Genomic DNA, 20,257 nt, shown 5'->3' with positions numbered 1-20,257 from the left:
GGGGTGCATGATGACCCCTCACAGTATACTCCCTGACCTGTGGTTCTGCCTCTCTTTTCTCTAGGGTGACCCTGTAGGCTTGATAATAAAAGCTCGTCACTTTCTGCTGCAATCAATACCCAAGTGCCCAGAAAAGAGCTTTGCAAACATGGCAGAGGTAACACCCAGATCCTCAGTTGCATGTGTACTTTTAAGTCCAAATCACTGTTTAAACATTAAGAGTGCTGAAGACACTTGCATTGTGGCCACTCACCTGCAGGGCCATGGTTGCCAGCTTCTCTGCTGGCCCTGGGTGTCTGGGGGCCGCACTAGGCTGAGCACAGTTATTTTCTTGCAGCTGCTGGCCACTAGTGGACATTGTGACCCAGAGGTGAGTGCAGCCCTCCTGAGCAGACATCAAGCAGTATCCGACGACGACCTCTACCAGGAGCCCCATCTCTTCTGACTGGACCCTGCGCAGTGCACAGCCCAGCTCCTTTGTAAATAATTTATTACAAGCATAACATGGAGCTCTTGCACTAAAAAGTGGATTACAAATCTCCTTGATTGTTTTAGTGGGGAACAGGAATCAGTTATTTAAAATCCATCTGGCCCCAAGTCACTCAGTATTCGTAGGAAAATGTTGGTCCCAGAGTGGAGGCTAGAAAGGCAACATGAGTTGCATACTGAGCCCGCCTTCCCCATACTGCAGATCAATGCCCTCCTGACACACAGGGTGGGGGTGGGGGGTGGGGGTGGGGAGTGTACAGCATGGGGGCTCCAGGGGAGCGAGCGAGCAAAGCTGTGCCATCAGTTCACATATGAGGAACTACTGAAACTGTCGTCACCCCGTTCACCACCTCCACTCAGGTGGGCTCGGGCTTCACGGCCTGGCCTTCCACAGGCCCTGGTGCTGGCTCCAGGGTCAAAGCCTTGTCCTGGGTCTGCGTCAGAGGGTGGACCATGGACATGTGCACATTGAGGTTGTGGGCCTTCTCGAACCGCCGGCCACACTGGTCACAGGCAAAGTCCAGCTCGGTCTCAGCCTTGTGTTTAGTCATGTGGTACTTGAGGGATGCCCGCTGCCGGCACTGGAACCCACAGACTTCACACCTGGGGGACAGGGTCAGGTGAGCAAGGGCATGGGCACCAGTGTGGCCATGAGAAGGTGCCCAGACCCACACTTACTGCAGAGGTTTGGCTCCTGAGTGGCGCATCTGATGGACTAGAAGGTGCTTCCGCTGCTTGAAGGTCTGTCCACACTCATCACAGATATAGTTCCGCACCTCTGTGGACCAGAGATGGAGTGAGCACAGGCATGAGGAAAGCCCAGGACTCTCGTAGAGCACAGTGCCCTGACGTAGTGTTTCCTTACACTCAGGGCCCAATGAAGGGGCCTGAGCAAACCTCATTTTATTCAGAGATTAAAAAAAAACTTTTTGTGAATAAAGTGCTCCAAACTGCTTAAAAATGTCACCTGGCTGGGGTTTCATTAACTGTGTACATTTGAAGCTTGTTTTCTGAAAGAGAAACTTTACATCTATTTACTGGAGCAAAAATCCTTAGAGGAAGCCCAATCAGTAATGCTTCATAGATTACTACTGCTCTAGAAATGATCCCCATATTGGGTCCAAGGTAGGGGAGGGGCATATCCACTTGGGAAGTAAATTTCTTATATTCTTGAACAAAAACTGAACAGTCAGTTCTACTGGACATGCACCTGGCGTGGTGGCCATGAGCTTCTTCCTCCCTGCCACTTCAAGTCCCACCTGCTTATCCACAAAAACCCACAGAGCCTGGCTTCTCCCCTACGAAGTACAATGTACCTTCATAGTTGATAGTATATATCTTCTTTGGTGTTTTAAAAAAATTGCTAATGAATTTTGGCAAATTCATTTTTTTTAAAGATTTTATTTATTCACAAGAGACACAGAGAGAGGCAGAGACACAGGCAGAGGGAGAAGCAGGCTCCATGCAGGGAGCCCGACGTGGGACTCAATCCTGGATCTCCAGGATCACGTCCCGGGCTGAAGGCGGCGCCAAACCGCTGAGCCACCAGGGCTGCCAGGCAAATTGAATTTAAATAAAAAATTTAAAAAATTGCTAATGGTTCTGACCACTGGCGTCCAGACTGAGACCCATAGTTCTAATACCCAATTTGAGGGAACTATGTCAGGCCGTGTCCAAGAAAGCTCAGAGCAAAAGACATAGGATTCAACAATAAAAATGGACAAATCTGGGTGAAAAAAAATCACAAGTTATTTTTACAAAGTTCAAAAATAAGCAAATTATTGTTGAGGGATAAATACATATATAATACATCAATCTTAAAGGGGGTGATGGCAATTCAGGAGAGCAGCAGCCATGTAGGTCAGGCACAGGTGTAGTACCTGTGTTTCTAACACATGTAATATGGACTATATTAAAATCAGAGGAGAATAAAAACTGTGATGAACACACGAGCTCAGGGTTGTGGTGTGTATGCAGAGGAGGAGGGCCCTAGGCTCGCCTCGTCCCACAAACCTATCTAGATAACTGTCAAATCATCCAAATGCCCCAGAAGTCCCCTCAAGACTGTCAACAAACTACAAGTTGTTTGTGGAGTTTGGAGTTAAAGATCGAGAGGAGGAAGGAGCCCCCCTGGTGGAGGAGAGCAAGAGACAGACCAGCACATGGCAGCTCACAGGGAAAACAAGTCCCCACAGCAACTGGCCTAGAACGCCAAAGGGACCGAGAGGCCAAGTTTCCTGAGTTCCTGTAACCAGGGGGCTTGACACCTGGAGTTCTAAATAAAGATCAGTGGGTTTGGCTCAGGGAGGGCCCAGAGGGCCCAGAGAGAAGGTCTTGGAGAGAAGGTGGGTGAACAGCCCGTGGACACTCCCAGTGCCTCATCACAGAGGGCATCCCAGAGTGCCAACACACTCATGGCGAGGCCCCTCTAGGAGCAAAGGAGCTGGCAGGTGCCTTTTCCTTCCCCTGCCCCTCAGCATAAGCACGGGGCCACCTATGGGAACCAGCAGGGTACAGACCACACTCCCCTCCTAACTTGCTTACACGGAGCCCGGTCCCCCATGCTCTATCCCAGCACAGCAGGCCTCCTCCCTCAGAAGACAGGCCCAAACCCCTGCTCACACCATGTTCCCCTTCCTGGGGGTTCAGCAAGGCTATGGCAATAGGTGTCATTTCACAAGCAGACCAGAGTAGGGCCAGTGAAAATGCGCCACATTCGGACCACACACGGCCCTCCCAGGCAGAGAGCTGCTGCAGACTGGCCTGAAGGATACAGCAGAGCACACCCAACACACCCTGGACTCCCTCCTCCCCCCGAAATGCTGGGCCCTGGGCAACAGGGGGACACTACTCTCCAGGACAGTTTTAAAAGTAATGATAAAAACAACCTCACCACAATAAACTTCCAGAAAGGCACTGGGATTTCTTCACGGTCCGTTTCAAACCACTGATGCACCAAGATGCAGCCCTGGGCCTTTCTGAAGGGTGTCCAGTCCCCATCAGCCACCCAAGGGGACTGTACAGATGAGAGTGGGAGAGCAGGGCACATACCTGTGTGGATGAGTTTCACGTGGCGCTGCAGGTAGCGATCAATCATGAACACTTTGTTGCAGCCAGGGTGGGGGCAGGGTCTCTCCCGGACTTCCTCGTGGTGTTCCTTTATGTGCTTCTGCGGAAGGGACAGCAAAACCCTGAGTGCCTTGGCCAGGACAAGTACCCTGATCACCCTCAAAGGGAGAGATCCAACCATTCTTCATTCAACAGGTGGGTGCTGGCTCACTTCTTGGCCTGTGGCCGCTCAATTCTCTATTTGCCCAGGCTTACATAAGCCCTTGGGTACCACTCTACACCTAGCTCTATAGAAACATCTGGTCCTCCCATCAGCCACACACGGGGCACTGCTCCTTCTCACCTTCATGCCATCAGCCCCTCGGTACACGGCCGTGCAGCCCTGATAAGGGCACTTGTAGATGGTGGGCAGCTCCTCCCTGCAATGCAGAGCACACATGGAGCCACTGCCCCAGCAGGAAGGGCAGCCCTCTCCCCAGGCCCTCACCTCTCACAGCGGAGCTTGTTCTTCCAGCCTGGCTTGGGTCCAGGTTTCTTTCGAATTTTTGGTTCTTCAGACTTCTTGGCTTCTTTGCTTTCACCCTTTTTACCAGAGACTCTGTAAGGGGGAAAAAAAGGGGGAGGTATATGTAATCAGATTCAGCAATGTTTGTGATCTCTGCTGCATATGTGTTTCTCACTTTTCTCGTCAAACAGGAGAGTTGGGGTTTTCCTCAGGCTTCAGTGGTAACCTGCCCCAGTCCCAATTCTCACTGGTTGGCCTCCAAATTGACTCTTAACCAGCAGAACTCAACCCCCTGGAAAGGCGGTTGGTACAACCACCTTGGGAAGGCAAGGTGCTGGGACAGGGGCCACAATGGCCACAGTAGTGGGTTTTCAGGACTCAAACTTCACTCCCTAAACATCAAAACCAAACACTATTTGGAGATACCCTGTTAAATGGTGGAGTGGGGAAGCCCTAGGGGTCAGTCCTTCCAACCACTAGACTAGGAAAAAAAAATCAGAATCACAATTCTGGAATCTGATGGGAGGTGCATGGCAACGACGCAGGGGCTCAAAGGGATATGTGTAGTTTTGGGATAGAGCTCTGTGCTCTGCCAGCTGCCATCCCTGCTCCTTAGTCCTGCTGCTGGAGCCAGGTGGGGCAGTGGGGACCTTTTATTCAGTCTGACAGGTCCCCAAAGGACCAACCTCCCCTGTGCTGTCTCCTGAAGATTTAAAGAGACATGGGGCGCCTGGGTGGCTGCATTGGTGAAGTATCTGCCTTCCGCTCAGGTCAGAATCCCAGGATCCTGGGACAGAGCCCTGTGTTGGGCTCCAAACTCAGCAAGGAATCTGCTTCTCTCCCTGCCTCTGCCCCCTGCTCGTGCTCTCTCTCAAATAAATAAAATCTTAAAAAATAAAGAGAAATGCCCTTTTTAGATCCAGACATTTAAGAAAAACTGTCAAATACAGAAGGGCATTATAGGACAAGTCTACAGCTAACATCATTCTCAACAGTAAAAGACTGAAGGTATTCCCCTAAGATGAGGAACAAGACAAAGATGTCCGTTTTCACCACCACTATTCAACATAGTATTAGAAGTTCTAGCCACAGCAACTAGGCAAGAAAAAGAAAAATATAATAATCTATATTAAAAAGAAAATCAGGGATCCCTGGGTGGCGCAGTGGTTTGGCGCCTGCCTTTGGCCCAGGGCGCGATCCTGGAGACCCGGGATCAAATCCCACGTCAGGCTCCCGGTGCATGGAGCCTGCTTCTCCCTCTGCCTGTGTCTCTGCCTCTCTCTCTCTGTGTGACTATCATAAATAAATAAATAAATAAATAAAAAAATTAAAAAGAAAATCACCTCTATGCACAAATGACATGATCTTATATGTAGAAAACCCTGAAAAATCCACACACAGAAATAAACAAATTCAGCAAAGTTGCAGGGTATGTAATTAACACACAAAAACCAGTTCTACACACTAACAATGAATAATGCAAAAAGAAAAAGTAGGGATCCCTGGGTGGCGCAGTGGTTTGGCGCCTGTCTTTGGCCCGGGGCACGATCCTGGAGACCCGGGATCGAATCCCATGTCAGGCTCCCGGTGCATGGAGCCTGCTTCTCCCTCTGCCTGTGTCTCTGCCTCTCTCTCTCTCTCTGTGACTGTCATAAATAAATAAATAAATAAATAAATAAATAAATAAATAAATAAATAAATAAATAAATAAATAAATAAATAAATAGAAAGAAAGAAAGAAAGAAGAAAGAAAAGTAAAAAACAATTCATTTGCAATAGCATCAAGAAGAATAAAATACTTAGGAATAAAGTTAACCAAGAAAGTGAAAGACTTATACACTGAAGACTATAACACACTGCTGAAACAAATTAAAGACCTATATAAGTGGGAAAACATCCCAGGTTTATGGGTTACAGGATTAATATTGTTAAGATAGCAATATTTCTCCCAAAGCAATCTACAGACTCAATCCCTATCAAAATCCCAGTGTTGTTTTTGGCAGAAAAAGCAATCCTAAACTTCACATGGAATTTCAAGGTATAATAAATAGCTAAATAAGTCTGAAAAACAAAGCTGGAGGACTCATATTTCTGATTCCAAGATTTCTCATAAAGCTACAATAATCAAAATAGTATGGTACTGACACAGAAACCGACATAGAGACTAACAATAAAACTGAGAGACCAAAAATAAACCCTTACAAAGAACAATTGATTTTTGACAAGGGTGCCAAGATCACTCAATGGAGAAAGGACAATCTCTTCAACAAATGGTGCTGGGAAACCTGGATGTTCACATGCCAAAGAATGAATCTGGATCCCTACTTTATTCTCTATATAAAAATTAACTCAAATGAATCAAAGACCTAAAACTATCAAACTCTTGGAAGAAAACATGACCTTGTGTTTGGCAACAGTTTCTTGAATATGACATCAAAGGCAAAGGAACACAGGGTGCCTGGTGGGCTCAGTCAGCAGAGCATGCGACTCCTGATCTCAGGGTTGTGAATTTGAGCCCCATGGTGGGCATAGAGATTTGGTGGGCACAGCGGTTTAGCGCCACCTGCAGCCCAGGGTGTGATTCTGGAGTCCCGGGATCGAGTCCCACGTCGGGCTCCATGAATGGAGCCTGCTTCTCCCTCTGCCTGTGTCTCTGCCTCTCTCTCTCTCTTTCTCTCTCTATGTCTCTCATGAATGAATGAATGAATGAATAAATAAATAAATAAATCTTAAAAAAAAGAAAAAGGCAAAGCAACATAAGTAAAAAGAGGTAAATTGGACTACAAAATTAAAAATTTTTGTGCGCTAGGGCACATGGGTGGCTCAGTCAGTTGAATGACTGCCTTTGGCTCAGATCATGATCCTGGGGTCCTGGGATCAAGTCTCATGTAGGGCTCCCTGCTCGGTGGGGAGCCTGCTTCTCCTCCCTGCCCCCTCTACTTGTGGTCTCTTTCGCTATGTATCTCTTGCTATGTCTCTCTTTCAAATAAGTAAATGAGGGATGACTGGGTGGCTCAGTGGTTGAGCATCTGCCTTCTGCTCAGGGCATGATCCCAGGGTCCCAGGATCGAGTCCTACATCGGGCATCAGGCTCCCTACATGGAGCCTGCTTCTCCCTCTTCCTGTGTCTCTGCCTCTTTGTGTGTCTCTCATGAATAAATAAATAAACATTTAAAAATAAATAAATTAACAAAATGTTAATTTTTTTTTTTGCATGTGCATCAAAGGAAAATATCAAGGGAATGAAAAAGAACAGAATGGGAGAAAAATGTGCCCTACAACTCAACAGCATAAAGATGAAACAAGCCAATTTAAAAATGGGCTAACACAAATAAAGTAAAGAAAAAAATCATTTAAGATTTTTTTAAAAAGGGCAAAGGAGGGCAGCCGGGGTGGCTCAGCGGTTTAGCGCCACCTTCAGTCCAGGGCGTGATGCTGAAGAAGGCGATCGAGTCCCACGTCAGGCTCCCTGCATGGAGCCTGCTTCTCCCTCTGCCTGTGTCTCTGCCTCTTTCTCTCTCTTTCTCTGTGTCTCTCATGAATAAATAAATAAAATCTTTTAAAAAGAATAAAAATAATAAATAAATAATAAATAATAAATTAAAAAAGGGCAAAGGACTTAAATAGACATTTCTTCACTACCACTATTCAACATAGTAAGATGTTAAAAGATGCTCATCATCACTAATCATTAAGGAATTGCAAATCAACATGACAATGGGGTGCCTCAGTGGTTGAGTGTCTGCCTTAGGCTCAGGTAGTGATCCCAGAGTCCTGGGGTCCTAGGGTCCTGGGATAGAGTCCCCCCCCCCATCAGGCTCTCCACGGAGCCTGCTTCTCCCTCTGCCTGTCTCTGCCTCTCTGAGTCTCTCATGAATAAATAAATAAAACCTTTAAAAACAAACAAATAAACATAAAACCAAAATGACAATGGGATACCACTTCACCCCGAGGATGATGACTGAAAAGGAAATCAGGTTTGAATCACTATGTCATATGCCTGAAACTAAGGTAACACTGTTTTACTAAAAATTAGAAAAAAGGAAATGGCTACTATGGAAAGCAGTATGGATATTCCACAGAAAATTAAAAATATATACACATGAAACTAATAGACACTGTATGTTAACTATCCTGGAATTACAATAAAAAACTTCATATAAAATTTAAAATAGAAATAGAATATGATCCAGTAATTCCACTATTGAGTATTTACCCAAACAAAAAGAAAACACTAATTCAAAAAGATACATGCCCCCATGTTTATGGCAGCACTGTTTATAATAGCCAGGACATGGAAGGAACCCAAGGGTTCCAAGATGAACGGATAAAGACGATGTGGTATGTATATAACAGAACATAATTCAGTCATAAAAAGAATGAGATCTTACCATTTGTCACAACATGATTGGACCTAACACCATATGTCAAGTATACTTCACTTTAAAAATAAGCAAAATAATGGGGTGCCTGGGAGGCTCAGTTGGTTGTTAACCATCTGACCTTTGATTTTGTCTCAGGGTAGGGCTCTATACTGGGCTATGTAGGGCCCTATACTGGGCTTGGAGCCTGCTTAAGGTTCTCTCTCCTCTCTCTCTACATGCCCCCCTGAAGCGTTCTCTAAAAAAAAGAACCGGGGATCCCTGGGTGGCGCAGCGGTTTGGCGCCTGCCTTTGGCCCAGGGCGCGATCCTGGAGACCCGGGATCGAATCCCACGTCGGGCTCCCGGTGCATGGAGCCTGCTTCTCCCTCTGCCTGTGTCTCTGCCTCTCTCTCTCTCTCTCTGTGACTATCATAAATAAATAAAAATTAAAAAAAATTTAAAAAAAGAACCAAAAAAACAAAAAAAACAACCCCAAAACCAAAAACACAGGGCCACCTGGGTGGCTCAGTCGGTTAAGCATCTACATTCGGCTCACGTCATGATCCTGGGGTCCTGGGATGGAGCTCTGCTTCAGGGTCTCTGGTCAGCGGGGGCCTGCTTCTCCCTCTCCCTCTACACCCCCCCACCCCACCATTTGTGCTCTTTCTCTTACTTGCTCTTTCTCAGGTAAGTAAAATCTTTAAAAAACAAAATAAAATCATGTCAAAATTAAAAACAAAGAAAATAAACAATGTTGAAGATTTGGAGAAATTGGAACCCTTGTACATTGTTGAATGTAAAATAATGCAGCTGCTATGGAAAACTATAAGGCAGTTTCTCAAAAAGTTAAAAAAAGAAAAAAAAAAGTTAAACATGGAACTACCATATGACCCAACAATTCTACTTCGGGGGACACCCAAAGAACTGAAACAGAGACCCAAACAGATATAGATATATATATATATTTATTTTTTTTTTTTTAAAGTAAACTCTACACTGGGCCTAGAGCCCAATGCAGGACTTAAACTTCGGACCCTGAGATCCAGAATTGGGTGCTTAACCAACTGAGTCACCAGGGGCCTCTCCAACATATACTTGTTGGCCAGTATTTATAACATTATTCCCAACAGCCAAAAGGCAGAAGCAACCCGAAATGACAGATGAATGCATCAACAAACTGTGGTCTATCCATACAACAGAATATATTCAGCCATAGAAGGAACCAAATTCTGAGACATGTTACAACACATATGAATCTAAAAAACATTATGTTAACTGAAAGAAGCCTATCAAAAAGAACAAATACTTATTTCCACTTGAATGAGGTACCCTGAAATTAGATTAGTGGCTGCCAGAGCCTGGGAGAGGGGGAGGGGGGATTCATTACTGTTTAGGATGAGGAAAAGTTTAGAAACAGCGGTGATGGTTACACAACACTATGAATGTACTTAATGCCACTGAATTAACTGCACATTTAAACATGATAAAAGGGATCCCTGGGTGGCGCAGCGGTTTAGCGCCGGCCTTTGGCCCAGGGCGCGGTCCTGGAGACCCGGGATCGAATCCCACATCGGGCTCCCGGTGCATGGAGCCTGCTTCTCCCTCTGCCTGTGTCTCTGCCTCTCTCTCTCTCTGTGTGTGTGTGTGACTATCATAAATAAATAAATAAATAAATAAATAAATAAATAAATAAATAAATAAATAAATAAATAAATAAATAAAATTAAAAAAAAAAGAACTTTAAACATGATAAAATGGGGGGCACCTGGGTGGCTCAGTCGGTCAAATGTCAGACTTTTGATTTTGTCGCAGGTTGCAGTCTCAGGATTGAGTGACAGAGGCCCTGTACTGGGGCTCCACACTGAGTGGGGAGTCTGCTTGAGCTCCCTCTGACCCTCTCTGCCTGCTCACACACGCTCCCTCTCTAAAAAATAATGTAAATCTTTAAAAAAATGATAAAACGGTAAAATTTTATATATATTTTTTACCACAATAAAAAAAAAAAAAACAGATTATAGGAGCTCCTGGATGGCTCAGTCAGTGAAGCGTCTGCCTTCGGCTCAGGTCATGACCCCAGGGTCCTGAGATATCTAGCCCTGAGTTAGACTCCCTGCTCAGTGGGGGAGTTTGCTTCTCCCTCTGCCTTTGCCTCCACTTGTGCACACATGCACTCTCTCAAATAAATAAAATCTTAAAACAACACAGATTATAAATAATTGTTGTCCTCCTTAAAGAGTATATTAAAAAGAACCTTTCCAGGGACTGTTCAGGCTTCTCCTCTCCTTGTCTAACAGTTTTTCTTTGAGACCTGGCTGTGTGTCCTCTTCTCACTGGCCTCCACCCTCAGGCACCCCAGAGCCACCCTGTGACCAGTGATTCACCATATCCCTCCCACACCAGATTACACATCTTTCCTTTTTAAAATATTTTATTTATTTGACAGAGAGCACGCAAGCACAAGTGCACAAGCAGAAGGAGCAGCAGGCAGAAGGAGAGGGAAAAGCAGGTTTCCCACTGGGTGAGTCCCTCAAGGGTGTGGGGTTCAAATCCCCGCAGACACCAGAGGGCTATGCTGGCAACACCTGACTCCCTGCTTTTTGGTTTCTTTTCCTTCCCCTCGATCACTCAGGCTCCTGACTCTCATTTCTTCCTGGAGCCATGGTGCCCTAATCCACACATTGCTAAGTGTCTTCTTGTCTGCCCCCAGGTGAGGACCCAGACAGGCATGCCTGCTAAAACAAAGTCACATGGAGCAGGGCTGCTCAGAGGCCCTGTCCTAGGTCTCCAGGTATGACTCACACTTGTGGCACACAAGGAACCATGCGGCCATCATGTCTGAGTGTTTCTGTGGGCACAAGGCTGAACCCAGAGCTGTGGCCAGCCCATTGCCACCTGGGCCCTGTGGGTCACCTTCCACAGGGCCTGGCTTCTGTTTCTCTTTCCATAGCCATGTCAAAACTCAAAAGTAAAAAGGAAGTCAGGTTTGCTTTTTAATCTTTCTGCTGTGTTTTCTTGGCTGATGGTGTGGTGCTCCTGTGTTTTCATTCTACTGTGAAATGCCCAAGAATACCCAAGTGGGGCAGTGACTGACCGCAGATGTTCTGGGTGTTCCTGGGCACAAGGCTGGGAAGAAAGAGACACAAGTACATCTCAGCCTTCCCTGCCAGGACCATATATCCTAACTAAGAGAAAACACAAATCTGTGAAAACGGAAGGTTGAGACGAGCCCACAGAAGCAGATCTACTAGAGGGTGGTGTCGAAATCTGTGCCAGAGCAACCGCAGGGCTGGGTCCCTGAGCCTCCAGAGACCTCGGCACAGAAAGAGAAAGAACAACGGGGTAGAGGTTCCTGCAGGAAGTCAGAGGCTGAGACGGTAGACACTACTCCACCACAATGCAGAGCAGGGCTGGCAGAAAGGAAAGCAGGGAGCTCCCAGAATGAGGCTGAGTCATATCCACAGGCACCCTGCACACTCTCACATGACTGAGACCAGGTCCCAGCACTGAACTAGGAAAGGCCTCCCAGCTCACTCAGAAGCCAAATTGCACTGGACTAGGGTGGTCAGGCCAAAGAGCAGCAGGAAACATGTGCTGAGCCAGGGCAGCCCGGGAAGCAGGAGCCTCCATTCCCTATCCCCACTACTCCTACCCAGTGACCCTACCAGGCAGACATAGGTTTCCAGGTTACCCAGTGATGTCATTCCCAGACCCCATGGACATGCAACAAGACTGCCCCCCCTTACTTCTTTTCTGGGTAAGGCTCAAAGGATTCATCTGAGGACTGGGTATTCTGCTTCTTGTCATTTTCGTCTTCACTCAGGATGTCCCTTGGGAAGAAGAGAGAACCTTTAGCAAAGGCCTGGGGTTCATGACAGATCCAATGATACTTCCTAACTAAAAACACCATCAAATCTCTATACTCCATATTTTAGCTCTCTCAAAAAGGTCTCAGAAACCTAAAATCCCCAAATCTCTGAACTAGGTTCCTAACCGAAAGGTCAGGCCAGAGTCACTGAAGTCCAGCAAAATGGACCATCCCCCAGAAACCACAATCCCCTCACATCAGAACCCTGAACTTTGGAAGGACCACTCTATGGGGCCCAGGTAGCGCTCCAAGACCTCAAGGAGGTGGGCTTCTGAGGAAGTGGACTTTCAGACTAGGGGTCACCTATACCCAGAACTGTGTGAACACCTATCCAGCTGACAGGTCAGCTATCAGCCATTGCAAAGATCACAAAGGCCAAGAAATGATCTGCGTATCTGTAACCTTTACCCTAAAACATGAGTAACTATTCAGTCTCTATAGGGAAGCAGAGACAGGCTAGTACCCTATGGCCTTCCCTTACAGGTGGCCACCTGTCTGGACAGGAAAGACTCAAGGCTGGCTAGTAGCCTATGGAACAGCCTGTGACCACTCCTGGTCCTGGGAGTGTTTTTAGCACATCCACTTGGGTTCTTCCAGGCACCTCAGGCATTTATCACAGACACCCCACTGGAGTTGTACCAAAAAACATACTGTCCTCCTATTTGTGTGGACGAGGGTACATGTATAGTCCAGCCACAGCTTATGGGGAAAGGGTGTGAAGGCCAGCTGGCGTGTAGCTGCCACCATGAGTGGCTCTCAGCCAAAAAGCAGGAGGTGGCCCCAGGAACACAGTCCCTGGTAATGCTCTTTCCTGGGCAGTTTGTCCTCCTGTGCAGAACCTCTGATCCAAGTCATGATCATATCATGACAAAGGACCAGAGATTGACTTCCTGTTTCAGAATCATCTACAGCTGGTACAAACTACATACAGCCTTGGAGGACACGAGACAGCAGCAGCAAAGGGGCGAGCACGGGACTCTAATTTCCATACCACCCTGGTCCTGTTCCCCTCGCAGATGCCTTAGGTCTGAGGGGCCCTCTAGACCCAGGAGGCCCCCATCAGGAACAAGAACCCTGGAAGCACCCTCGGCCACTCATCTCCTTCCCACTGAGAGAAGGAGAGGGTCCTGGCCAGGATACGGGCAGGGAGTGCACAGGTTGGCGGAGTTTGGTTTTCCAAGGAGGAATTTTAGGCTATTTAAACCCACTCTTCTCTCACCCCTCAGAAAGGTCACTGAACTCGTCTTTTACCCGATCATCCGAGGTTGAAGATGGAACCTGCTTCTCACCCAACCGCCCTGAGAAACAAAGAACAAGGCTCCTATTACCAACACAGAGTGCAGGCAAGGAGGCATGTAGCTGTCTGACAACGGAGCCTTCCCCGTGGGGAGCCTGGGGTCCTCCTACCTGAAATCCCAGCCACCTCCCAGTCCCATCCCCCATAAGGTCTCTGCACAGCCAGACAGGCTACCCTCATGTCTAGCACAGGCATGGGCAGCACCAGACATCAGAAACTCTAGCCGACAGTCCACATCAGCAAACCCAGCCCTTCCTAGAGATTCAGATCCTGTCGTTTCAGGGTAGGACGGACGACCTGTGCTTTGTGCATGTTCCAGGATATTTAAAAAGTCATTGTTATCAAAATTGCATGCGCACAGTTTAATAGGCCAAGCAGTTCTAAGAACCCTCTGACACAATTCCCTTCTCCCCTCCCAGCATTTGTGCACCTCTATCTCTCTGAACCATCTGGGTAGATGCATTTTTAAAAAGTGCCACCAAGAGCTTGAACATAGGAACAACCAAGTACCGCACACACACAGTTGCTCAAATGGAGGCTGAGAGAAGCCAGGGGGAAGCCAACCCAGCCACCCTAACATAAAGTCATCAACAGCTACACCCTAACCACAGCAATGTGGGATCAGGTCCCCAACAAGGGCCCTGTGTTTCCTCTTGGCCAGTTGGCAGAGGAACCTGTCTACATGAGTCCCACTGGGATGTTACTGGGACGCTGGCTGAGACCCAGGGGATGACCTGCAGCTGGCCCAAAACAGCCTCAGACGTACCAGCTGCCCTCTTCCCCTATGTCCCACAACAAGGACCCCATTCTTCTGCCTCCCTCAGCCCCCTGGCCCCAAGCAGGCTTAGAAAGGAAGACCAGATGGCAGACAAGCATGCCTTTACAGAAACTGCTGGAATAGGGTCCTCAACTCCTCCCTGCTGTCAGATGCCCAGGAGGAACTCCTCATCATTTGTCCCAGAACCTCTGCATACAACACTATGACCACTGCCCACAATAAAGACATCCACTTCCTGCTGAGGGCCCTGCCTGGCTCAAGACTAGGAATCCTGGTCTTATAGCCCAGAAGAGCTTCCTACCTGGGGCCCCACTTGAGGGGAAGCTTGGCTGAGATGGGGGGCCCAGCCCAGGCCCTACAGGGTTGACATCTGAAGAAGGCTGGGCCAGGTCCGTGCTGGGCAGTGTCTCGGTCTCGGCTGGAGCTGTGGTTGCTCTGCCTTGGGAGCTCTGAGGGGCAGCCCCAGTGGGGTTGGAGCCCCGATGCTGGGTGAGCCATGGGGCCATCTCCTTGTCCCATGTCCACTTGACTGCCAATGCACTGTCCAGCAAGAGGGCCCCGCAGCTGGAGTCGGCATCCATGGTATAGTCGTGGCCCTGGTCACAGCCCCACACAGCTTGGATTACACCGCAGTACTCGGAGGACAGTGTCCTCTGGAGGTTAGGCAGGGCCCCACAGCTGGCTGCGTGTCCATGCACCCATGCCACCAAGTCGCGCAGGCCCTGGGGGCTCGAAGTGATCAGGTCCACTGAGGAAAGGCACAGAGACGCCATACCCATGGCCAGTCAGCACCCAGCCCACCTGGAGCCTACCCACACACCACACACCAGGGGCACACTCACCCAGACACGCTCCCTCCTCTGCCCCTGGTGGGGGCTGGGCACCAACCCTGCAAAGGATCAGGATGGCTGTGAGTTGGGCTAGCAGTGAACAAGACTCGGGCTCACCAGACCCCTCTCACAGGTCACCTCTCCCACATGCTGTCTGAAACTTCTCTTGCAAGAGCTGTCTTCATCTCAGGGCCCTTTGAGGGCCTCACCGTCCTCATGCACGTCTGTCCACCTCCCTCACACCAGTCACACTGGTGCTCACACACGGCTGCTGCTCCGGGCAGGAGGTATCTCCCCATTGCAGAGACACACACCCCCACCCCACACTCTGGGGGCCTAGAACAGCCCCAGCACGCAGGGTGCTCGATCCCTGAAAGCCCACCAAATGAATGAAGGAGGAATGCTTACTTTGTGCAAGTCTTCCGGTGGCCCGTCGGGGAGACGTTGACTCTCTGCAGGAAGGACTTAAGGAGGCCATGGCACTGGTAGAACTGGGCATGGCAGTTCTTGCAGACGAACTGAGACAGAGCTGGGTCCTGGTGGACGGCCACCCCCAGCAGATGCTGGAAGTCCCTGGTGAAAACTCGCTCCCCTGGAGGTGGTCTGCCTGAACTGTCCCCAGGTGCCCTGCCAGAAATGCTGCGGAGACTCCGTGAGGAGAACTTCCCATGGCAGAGGCGACAGTGCCCCATGGCAAGAGCCCGGCCTGTTCCTGGGCAAGCACAGGGACATTAAGTCAGCAGGCGAGGTTGCTCGTTGCACAGGGCAAGGAAAACACAAGCTCCTAGGAAGCGAGCCACGGCCCAGGGGAGGTGAGGCCCATGCTCTGCTATCCTCCCAGCTCCCCAAGTGGAGAAGACCCTCCAGGGAGCTTCCCCACATACACCTCTTCAACACAAACCCACATCTGGGCCAAAGGCAGGGCTCTGGCTCTGAGCTCCCAGCTGAACATACAGCCTTTGGGAGGTGTGGTCAGTGTAGGCCCTTCTGGTCCAGAAAACTTTTCAGAGAATTTTAAGTGCTTCTACAACAAGGCCACAATTATCCTGATAACAAAACAGGACAAGGACACCACAAGAAATGAAAATTACAGGCCAATAACCCTGACAAATACAGTCGCAAAAACCCTCATGAAAACATTAGCAAACCAAATTCAACAATACACTAAAAGACTCATATACCAGGATCCAGTGGGATTTATTCCAGGGATGCAAGGATGGTCCAACATCCACAAACCAATCAATGTGATACACACTAACAAAACGAAGGATTCAAATCATAGGAACAGCTCAATAAATGCAGAAAAGTTTCTGACAAAATTCAATGCTCATCATAATAAAAACTCTGAACAAAGTGGGTAGAGAGAGAATGTACCTCAGCATGATAAATGTCATAGCTAACATTATACACACAAGTACAAAGCAGAAAGCTTTCCCTAAGATTAAAAAATAAGGATGCTCACTCTCACCACTTTTACTCAATATACTATTGGAAGTCCTAGCCAGAGCAATCAGGCTAGAAAAGTAAGAAATATCCAAATAGGGGGGGAAAAAAAAGAAGTAAAAAAACTATCCCTATTTGCAGACGATGCAGTATTACATATGGAAAACTCTAAAGACTTCCCCAAAAGACTCTAGGAATGAACAAATTCAGTATCGTTGCAGGATATAAAATCAGTAATGAAGTACCAGAAAAAAGGAACTAAGAAAATAATCCCACTTACAACTGCATCAGAAATAAAGTACCTATGAATAAATTTAACCAAAGAGATGAAAAACCTATATAAAATCAACTATGAGACACTGACAAAAGAAATTGACACAAATAAATGAATATTCTGCACTCCTGGATTAGAAGAGTCTTAAAATGTTCATGCTACCCTAAGTCATCTACAGATTCAGTGCAATCCTGACCAAATTCTAGTGGCATTTTTCACAGAAACAGAACAATCTTAAAATTTATACAGAACCACAAAAGACTCCAAACAACCAAAGCAATCTCGAGAAAGAAGAATAAAGCCAGAAGCATCACAGTTCTTGATTTCGAACTATATTACAAAACTAAAGTAACCAAGACAGTATAGTACTGACATAAAAACAGACACAGAATAGAGAGCCCAGATATAAACCCATGCATATGTGTAGTCAATTAATTTATGACAAAGGAGGCAAGAATATACTGTGGGGAAATGGTAAGTCTTTTCAATAAATGATGTTGGGAAACTGGACAGCCACAAGCAGAAGAATGAAACGAGGCCCCCAACTTAAATCATAAAAATAAACTCCAAGTGGATTAAAGATGTAAATGTGAGACCTAAAATCACAAACTCCTAGGAGAAAACACTGGAAGTATATTCCTTCTCCTCAGTCTCAGTAATGATTTTTTTGGATTCGACATTGAAAACAAAGGCAACAAAAGCAAAAAATAAACAAGTGGGACTACATGAAAGTAAAATGCTTCTGCACTACAGAGAAAACCATCAACAAAATGAAAAGGCAACCTACTGATTTTGGAAAAGTATTTGCCACTCATTTATCTGATAAAGGATTAATATCTAAAATAAAGAACTAATACAATTCAAAAGCATAATCCAATTAAAAAATAGGCAGCAGGGGTACCTGGGTGGCTCAGTTGACTAAGTCTCCAACTCCTGGTTTTAGCTCAGGTCCTGATCTCAGGACCATGGGATCAAGCCCCATGTGGGGGTCCACACTCAGTGAGGAGTGTGCTTGTCTCCCTCTCCCTCTGCTTGCCCTCTCTCAAATAAATAAAATCTTAAAACAAAAACAGGTATCGGATCTAAATAGCCATTTTTCAGGAGAAGACATACGTACAGATGGCTAACGACTACAAGTGCATATGTGCTCATCAGGGAAATGCAAAACCACAATGAGCTATTACCTCACACCTGTTAGGATGGCTATTCTCAAAAAAGATGACAAATAGTGAGTGTTCGAGGACGTGGAGAAAAGGGAACCCTTAGGCACTCTTGGTGAGAATGCAAATTTTATCAATTGATACAGTCTCTTTGAAAACAGGCTGCAGGACCCTTATAAAATTAAAAATAAAGCAATCAGGGGTACCTGGGTGGTGCAGTAGCCTGAGTGCCTCTTTCGGCTCAGGTCACCATCTCAGTCACTGCCCGGGGCCTACCGCCCACTGCCTGCTTAGCAGGGAGCTTCCCCTCTGCCTCCACCTCTGTCCCTCCCCTTGCTCCCTCACTGTCTCTCATGAGCACGCTCACCCTCTTTCTAAAATAAACAAATCAATCTAAAAAAAAAAAACAAAAAACCTACGATTTGACCCAACAATTCTACTTCTGGGTATTTACCCAAAGGAAACTTTTGAGTTAGTGTTTTCTCCTATTTTCATTGCAACATCATTTTCGACAGCCAAGGTGTGGAAATAAGGGAAGTCCATAGGTTAACGAATGGACCAAAAAAAAAAAAAAAAAAAAAAGTGGGGTGGGTGCGAGTGCCCCCGGTCAACGGAATATTACTCAGCCCTAAAAAAGGAAATCCTGCCCGTGTGACCACACGGATAGACGGCCGAGGTATGGCCCCAAGGAAAGTCAGACAGAAAAAGACAAACACCACATGACCTCACTTACATATCTGACATTAGAAACGATGACACCACGTCACGGAGAACCGAGAAGCTGTGGGCGGGGGGGGGGGGGGGGGCAGGGGAGCGGACAGAAAACCAGGCCCGGTGACGGCTCTGGAAGCGGCTACGCTGTCACCACGAGAACCGAACCGCCCTGCGCGCTGACCCGGGTCAGACAGCCCGCGCGGGCCCAGTGCCCGGCTGAGGCACCACATTCGTTCATCGGTGCCTTCCCGGGCTCCTGACACTGCAGAAGCACAGGCCGTCCGCCCCAAGCAAGGCGCCGGCAGCCGGGGACCTTGACCCGTCCAGGTTCGACCCCGGCCTCTCGTCTGCAGACGCTGCCCCCGCCGCCACCCCCGGCCCCCGGGGAAGCAGGGTCCCCGGGGCGGGGGCATCACCTACCGGGCGAGGGCCTCCGGCACCCGACCCGCTCCGTTCTGCTCTAAGGAAGAGGCCACGGAGGCCCAGACAGGTTAGGCGCGGACCTCAGGCTGCACAGCACACAGCAAAGCCAGCACCCCTACGCGCAAACCCCTCGGTGAGCGCACAGCGGGCACGAAAGGGTCAGCGGCCTGGCCGGACGGCGCCCGGGCAGCACGTCCCCGCCGACGGACCCCCGCCCCGCCAGCGCCCGGCCGGACCCACCTGCCTCGTCGGCGCCGTCCTCGCCCGGGTCCCCGCGGGCCCGCGCCAGGCCCCAGCCCAGCCGCGCCGCCACCAAGGCCGCAGCCTCGTCCACGCTCGGCCCGCTGCGGGCCGGCCGGCCTCGGGTCCGGCCGCTGCCACCGCCGCCGGAGCCCCCGCGCTGCCCCGCCGCCCCAGGCGACAGGAAGCGACCCAGCCGGTCCCGCTTCATGGCGGCGGCCGAGGCTACAGCCGGGCCCCGGGGCTCGGCCCGGCTCGGCCCAGCTCGGCTCCGCTCGGCTCGGCCCCGCTCGGCTCGGCTCGGCTCGGCCCCGGCTCGGCTCCGCTCGGCCCTATTCGATCCGGCTCGGCTCCACTCGGATCAGCTCGGCCCCGCTGTGTGGGCTGGGCCCGGCCTCTCGACCGGGTTAAGTCCTGCTCGGCCCAGAGCCTCGCGCGTCAGCTCAGCTGGACTGTGCTCGTTCCTTTCCGCTCGACTCCGCCGTTCGGCCCCGTTCGGCCCCCAGGAAGCGGGGCGGAGCGATGAGGGAGGGGCGGGGCAGCGAGGGGAAAGGCCAGGAAAGGGGGCAGGGGCGGCACGGTAGGGCCCACGCGTTTGGCATGTCACAGACGTGGAGTGCAGGTGCCGACTGGTACACTTACTCGCTCGCAGCTACGACGTGAGGCTACTTGCGAGCGCCGCCGCCCTTCTAGCCCCGGGAGCTCCGCGCGAGCAGCGGCCGGACCCGGGCCGCCGGAAGGGCTGCCGCGCAGGCCCCGCCCCTTCCGGCGGTCCAGGGCTCGGGCGGCGCCGGCTCCCGCGCAGGC

The 20,257-nt window shown here is 49.1% G+C and overlaps 2 protein-coding genes across 6 annotated transcripts in view; one reads left to right on the top strand and one right to left on the bottom strand.

Annotated features, from left to right (window-relative positions):
- FANCA (FA complementation group A) overlaps nucleotides 1-475 on the top strand; it is a 60,254-nt gene extending 59,779 nt beyond the window's left edge. For 3 of the 4 annotated variants that reach the window (XM_055305074.1, XM_055305075.1, XM_055305073.1), the window contains one exon: nucleotides 65-452. In XM_055305074.1, coding sequence (XP_055161049.1) covers nucleotides 65-445 — 381 coding nt within the window. In that variant the 3' untranslated portion in view covers nucleotides 446-452. Of the gene's footprint in view, nucleotides 1-64 lie in introns of all 4 variants that reach the window. The other variant, XM_055305076.1, reaches the window with a different exon arrangement.
- On the bottom strand, nucleotides 474-20,179 carry ZNF276 (zinc finger protein 276). 2 transcript variants are annotated; one of them, XM_055305089.1, is made up of 11 exons: nucleotides 20,093-20,179; nucleotides 15,605-15,908; nucleotides 15,209-15,255; nucleotides 14,668-15,114; nucleotides 13,511-13,589; nucleotides 12,170-12,253; nucleotides 4,046-4,156; nucleotides 3,902-3,977; nucleotides 3,541-3,658; nucleotides 1,168-1,267; nucleotides 474-1,092 (listed from the first exon to the last, which is right to left on the bottom strand). In XM_055305089.1, the coding sequence occupies exons 2-11, from the start codon at nucleotides 15,886-15,888 to the stop codon at nucleotides 846-848; spliced, it is 1,593 nt and encodes a 530-aa protein (XP_055161064.1). In that variant the 5' UTR covers nucleotides 15,889-15,908; nucleotides 20,093-20,179; the 3' UTR covers nucleotides 474-845. The 2 variants fall into 2 exon arrangements, with proteins under 2 accessions (XP_055161064.1, XP_055161063.1); XM_055305088.1 differs by lacking the exon at nucleotides 20,093-20,179 and adding an exon at nucleotides 19,451-19,743.
- Nucleotides 20,180-20,257: the final 78 nt, after the last annotated feature.

The sequence above is a fragment of the Nyctereutes procyonoides genome, unplaced genomic scaffold (genome assembly GCF_905146905.1).
Source record: "Nyctereutes procyonoides isolate TBG_1078 unplaced genomic scaffold, NYPRO_anot_genome, whole genome shotgun sequence".
NCBI classification, from domain to species: domain Eukaryota; kingdom Metazoa; phylum Chordata; class Mammalia; order Carnivora; family Canidae; genus Nyctereutes; species Nyctereutes procyonoides.
The sequence above is the reverse complement of the archived record's forward strand: the minus strand, read 5'-3'. Positions and strand labels throughout refer to the sequence as shown.

Coding starts and splice junctions, on each gene's coding strand:
- ZNF276 (XM_055305088.1), bottom strand. CDS start 19,661: ATGAAGCGGGACCGGCTGGGTCGCTTCCTGTCGCCTGGGGCGGCGGGG. Junction 15,909..19,450: donor GGACGGCGCCGACGAGGCAG/GTGGGTCCGGCC, acceptor GTGCTTGCCCAG/GAACAGGCCGGGCTCTTGCC. Junction 1,268..3,540: donor CGTGAAACTCATCCACACAG/GTATGTGCCCTG, acceptor TCTGGTCCACAG/AGGTGCGGAACTATATCTGT.